The following is a 6,003-nucleotide window of genomic DNA, read 5'->3' as shown; positions in this document are numbered from 1 at the left end:
TCTATGTATCTGGCATAGAATGACTGAGATGAAATTAACTACATTACAGGGCATCTATCATCTAATAGCATAATTTTGGAATTTACTAGGGAAAAAAAAAACAAAACAAATGCTCAGTTTTCATTTAGTAATCTTTGCTGGTTTGGCTCTTTTAAGAACACATATCAAAAGGCATCATTGTTGTGTAAACTGGGAGAAACGCATCCCTGAAAAAAAAATCTGCTTTTTGGAGCTTAAGTATTTAAGCAAAACAGGACATAAGAAAAAGATCAGATTCACACCTGTAGATTTAATGTACAGCAGTACCGTTCTTACTAGTACATTAAATTAGTTTTTATTTGCAGGTGACAGTTGCAGACACAGCTGAAAACAGCTTGAGTAACCCCACATTCTTCTTCAAAAAAGTCAAAAGAATGTGGTATGTACAGCAGAATTAAGAGCCAATCTACACCACTTTACAAGTTGGCTTATCATTGGCAGCCCTAGAAGACCTCATTCTAACTCCTTACACTTAGTGTACCATAAACTGAAATGCTGAAGCCTTCATTTAGAAGCATCTCCTTTCACAAAAAAAAACCAAACACCATCAAACCCCCAAACCACAACTAAGCCAGGATGGCTTGTTTGCAACTAGCCTAAATAAAAACCTTTAGAGGAAGGAAAAGGGAAAGATTTATTAAGTAGCTGAGCAGCACTTCATTTGTGCTAACGGTTCTCAAGTGCCAGTACACAAAGTAGAACTAACTAAACCTAATCTCCCATATGGCATCCTGCTAGTTATAGAAAATCCATTTTCTTTCAAGTAGAAGTAAAAAGCGAAGCAAAGTATTTGCTCTAGATGCTAGAAGTATGCTTCCCCAGTGCCATCTGGCAAAATAAGGTATCTTTTAGAAGTATTTGCCTGTATTTTCATGCTATAATTTCTGTATCAAGCAAAGGAAGATAGGCAATTATTGTACAGCATGGGAAAGCAGTTGTTAGTATTGTTCTGAAGTACTACAATCTGTTAAGCATGTTTGATAGCACAACATACTATTTTTCTACTGTATCTTTACTATATAGCTCTAATTCACAGAATCACAGAATGGTTTGGGTTGGAAGGCACCTTAAAGACCATCTAGTCCCAATCCCCCTGCCATGGGCAGGGACACCTTCCACTAGCCCAGGTTGCCCAAAGCCCCGTCCAACCTGGCCTGGAACCCTTCCAGGGAGGGGGCAGCCACAGCTTCTCTGGGCAACCTGTGCCAGGGCCTCACCGGGAAGAATTTCTTCCTTATCTGTAATCTAAATCTGCCCCCTTTCAGTTTAAAGCCATTACTCTCCATCCTATCCCTACACCCCCTGATAAAGAGTCCCTCCCCGCCTTTCCCGTAGCCCCTTTCATTACTGGCAGGCTGCTCTAAGGTCTCCCCGGAGCCTTCTCTTCCCCAGGCTGAACACCTCTCAGCCTGTCCTCAGAGAGGAGGTGCTCCAGTCCCCTGATGATCTTCGTGGCCTCCTCTGGACCTGCTCGAGCAGGCCTGTGTCCTTCTGATGCTCACAAAATTCTCACTGATCACATGTGATACTTCCCTTACAGATAATTGCAAGTACAGCCTTGCCTATGTGAGTCTCCCACCACCATACAGATATCTGAGGTCCTCATTAAAAGTTGAGACAAAACTGTTGGTATCACTCAACACCATTATCTACTACTTAGCTTATGTTGTAATACTACTACCTTCTTATTTCCCCATCAATAATTATTTAAAAAAAACAACAAACCCCACAAAACCAAAATCAGTTACATAAAGCTAGATACTGTACAGGTAATCAAACCCAGCATCCTTCTAAGCACCAACCTTTCATGGTGGATATAAGGCACAGCTGCATATATTCAAAACTTTAAAGAAAAGCAAGGTTTAAAAACCCAAGAAAAAAGCATCAACTCCCATTCATGGAGTTTGAATTCTATAAATAAGTCACTCACATCAACCTACTATACCAACCCTCTCAGAAATAGCTGCCAGATAATTGAACCTGTGTTAGAACAAGAGCAGCCACGCATCTGTGCAAAGGAGTCAGCCAAGAGCTAGATTTGAGAGTCTGCTTTTTGGTGAAAATACATCTTAAAAGACAAGCACCCAAGAAATTGTCTAGACTTCTGAACTGTCCCTGCTGTCATGTGGTGTGATCACAGCACCACTGCTGCTGGAGTGGCTGACGGGCGCTTTGTTTTTCCCAGCAGAGGGCTGCTTCCTCTGTTTCCACAAAAAAAAGAGTTACAAGCACAGTGCTGAGCAGAAGCAGCAGTCCTGTCAAGCCTCCAGTAAAGGGTACAAGACTGTTTCCAGGGTCCCTGCTTGCGATTTCCCGGACTGGGCTGCGATGTGTGACGCCAGCTGGGACCACGACAGCTTTCTCAGACCGGTCAAGCGCAATATGCTGAATATTCGTGCCCCTGTTTTTATCTGCTCCGATGCCCTGCGTGAGGGCTGGGATGTCTGGGTTGGCTCTTCTGCTGCGGTTAAGGGCTGTGGTGTTAACGCTTCCTTTAGCGGAGGACAACACGTGGTGATAGTCGAGGCTTCTTTTGCCATTGTGCCTGTGTGCATTCTCCTTCGATCGGAGTGTATAAATGGTGTGAACGTACCATTCTCGGCCAGCTGCCACCTTAAAAAAGCTCCGAGCACGTGAAAACCAGAATAACCTCCGCCATGCACATTAGTATAAACCAGCAAACACCAAGCGTCAGATTCATCCAGACAGACGTTTCAAGTTTGCTGCCAAATATGCCTAAAGTCAATGGCAGAAATAGGCACTTGGAGATAGGATTAATCTTTTCTTAATGCAGACTGCTGAAGTAGGTCAGATAGATAAACTATGCTCTAAGAGAGCCTATGTCTTTCTAATGTTAATGCAGAAAGGCATTAACCTTAATGCCTTTAACCTGTTAATGCAGAAAGGCTACTACATTTACCTAACAAAACACTAGTCCTAATTTATTGCAGAAGCCCCCCACTTCAGGAGACCAAAAAGAGACTTCAGGAATTTGAATTAATCCGACTTAAACAGGATGCACAGTTCTCTCTTATTTCATATAATATACAAACCAATTTTTCTTTTTTTTTCTGTCTCCCAATTGTAAGAAAATAAAGTCTAATTTCTTAATTTTCCCCTATGTATAAAGGCTCTCATGGTAAGGTAAACCAGTGACTTCTGCTCCCGGTCACAGATGTACGTGTCTGCAACAGCAGCAAGGCTGCAGAAGGGTAGCTCTGTGTTACAAAGCAATGCTGTCGTCATTTCTGCTCTGTTAGGGAGAGGGAACAAACTAAACTGTGTTGCCAAAGTCTGTCGCTGACTAACATAGTGCCCATGATCACCTACATGCTCTGTTCTCTACCTCAGTCATCTTTTAGCATGAAAGAATTTCTGTGATACACTTATCAGACAACTTGCCTGGAAGAGTGGAGCAGATGACAGGCTGAAACCATCAGAACCAGGCTGGTTTACTAGAGGAAAAGCATCTGCATGATCAGCTGCTAATGCAGCATGAAACTCCAGGTTTCCGAAGGCTCTTGTTTGTGTCCCAGGTTGAGCTTTATCCTAAAGGAAGTAAATCTAGTATTTTCAGACTCACATGGAAATGAGGGATCTAAAAATGCATGCTACCATAGCTCTTTGGTTACGTACCAGGTTCCTGAATCTGTACAAGAGAGAGGGTGAGTCAGCCAGGCATCCGTATTCCTGATGGTCTGGGCTGTACTTGGGCACGTACCCATCGGCACCCGTGCAGAGGAACACCTTCTCAATGTTGCAGCTGAAGGAGTCGCTGAGATTCTGAACTGGATCCACCATCACTCGGCCACAGATTTCAGATCCTGATAAAGCAGATTAATACATTTTACATTATACCAGTCAATTTAAAATTATTGAATCAAGTCATTACCAAACCACTGTTAAAAATTCTTAGGACGGGAATTATCTAGATTTATGCGTATTACCCTTTGCACATGAAGACAGGATTTTCCATAGCTGTTACTATTAACTTATCATGGGCTTTAGTCTTATTTTCTGTTCCAATTTGTACTGACGTGTGGTTCTTACAGTGCAACTCTTTTTAAGCAAGCCCTTCCCTTCTCTTCACTAGATGGCAACCCATATTCATATATAAGAAACTATCCAACTTGATAGCATTATATCAAGCAAAATAAAGTTCTTAACTGGACATTTGGATTTCAGACTGATAACCCAAATATGGGACTGATTAAAGTCAAAATTATTTCTGGTCCAGCAGTACCATTGCCATCAGTTTCCCTTCAGCTCCCATCAGTGAGTGAATGTGTGAGATCACCTGCCCAGGGCCAGAAGTGGAGGAAGAAAAAAAAAAAAACCAAACAACAAACCACAACAAGAATGAGTCTGAGAAGCTTGGCTGAAGCCAGCTGCAGTTACTATTCATCCAGTCTGCAATTGAGAACAGCTGCATGACCGAGTCAAAGTGCCTCAGGTGTACAAGTATTCAATTCCTGCATTTCTGGCTAGAATAACCTAAGGACTGAAATTACTTAGCCTGCTCAGAATGGGGCAAAAATTTCTAGTGAGGGAAGCTTTAAAGCAAAACAATCAGAGTGAGGGGAATATGTGAATATGCAGTAACTGAGCAAGAGTATTCAGAACTGCAGTTTCAGATATATGCACCTACCTTTGGAATGCTTTTCCTCTCAGAGCCCATAAACAGACCCAAAGCCTGTTTCAATTCCACTAAATTACATCATATTTTAGTGCTTCTGTATTTTACTTTTCCGTAGCGGAAATACATAGACCATGCAGGGGTTATAAAACTAGTAAAATATTCAGCTCTTGTTAGAAGTGGTTCTGTTTTAGCTTTTGTAATATGCTGAATGTACAATTGACTTTTTACCTTTAGTAAAGGCTACATCAGCTCCTTCTCCAAATCCCATTGATCCATCCGATATCCAAAGCTCCTTTTTGGACAGAAGAAACATTTGAGTATTCAGACTGAACTGTGCTGCCACTGGGTCACTGACCTGTGGAGAAAAGTGAAATCAAATGATCAAAAAAATGCTTTACAATGATCATGGCCATAGTAGTGATGTGCTGATCACACCTTTCAGCAATGCACAGCATTTATAAGAATCCCTCCTACAGACACACATACATAAATCTCCTGTCATGCTTCTCATCATGACCCATTAAAATACACAATTGTAGTGCTTTATTTAAATGTTGTCAAATAAAACAGCAAAAGATACCGGTTTCCTCAGATATAGGACAGCAGTGCAGTGTTCAGTGCCACTTGCAAAAGTTACTGGGAGAACAGGGCTGTGGGCAAGAGGCCAATAAAAATAGATCAGGACCAGAACTTATCTCAACCCCACCTCATTTCCCCTACTCTAAACAACAATAATCATATTCAAACCAACAAGCACAGGATGGGAAACCTCATCTGCTCCTACTCACCCCCAGCTGCACCGTGAATGTCCTACTTGTGACCTAGAAGCTGCCTGCAATTTGCCCAGAAAAGTAACCTGTCCTTTGGCCCACGCCTGAGAACAAGAGGAGTTGTCCTGCAACTAGGTTAACTCAATGGTAGGTCGCTCCCAGTCACCACCTCTCTTCCTTCCCCACCACAGATGCCTCATGGCTGCAGAAGCCCACGAGAGCCCAGCACATTTGGATGGAGGACGCTGGCACCAGGCAGTGGGTCCATGCTGGCCCCGTGACTCTGACACTGCAGAGTGCTGGGAGACCCAGCACACGTGTAATGGCAGGGAGATGTAGAAGGGAACAGAAGGCCAACAGCACTCCAACACAGAAGTAAAGGATTAATCCTGTTGACCACAATAAATCATAGAATCATCAAGGTTGGAAAAGACCTTGAAGTTCCTCCAGTCCAACAATTAACCTCACCCTGACCATTCCCAACTCCACCAGATTCCTCAGCGCTGTGTCGACCCAACTCTTCAACCCCTCCAGGGATGGGGACTCCACTACCTC

General features: G+C 42.8%; 1 protein-coding gene across 1 annotated transcript in view; it reads right to left on the bottom strand.

The window, feature by feature from the left end:
• Positions 1-1,328: 1,328 nt before the first annotated feature.
• FREM3 (FRAS1 related extracellular matrix 3) overlaps positions 1,329-6,003 on the bottom strand; it is a 55,370-nt gene continuing 50,695 nt past the window's right edge. The window contains 4 exon segments of the mRNA XM_026866960.1: positions 1,329-2,652; positions 3,442-3,588; positions 3,676-3,863; positions 4,907-5,033. Of these exon segments, the coding sequence (XP_026722761.1) occupies positions 2,161-2,652; positions 3,442-3,588; positions 3,676-3,863; positions 4,907-5,033 (954 nt within the window). The 3' untranslated portion in view covers positions 1,329-2,160.

This window comes from Athene cunicularia, unplaced genomic scaffold, assembly GCF_003259725.1.
Source record: "Athene cunicularia isolate RWA unplaced genomic scaffold, athCun1 SCF_1, whole genome shotgun sequence".
NCBI lineage: Eukaryota > Metazoa > Chordata > Aves > Strigiformes > Strigidae > Athene > Athene cunicularia.
This window is presented reverse-complemented; position numbering and strand designations above follow the sequence as displayed.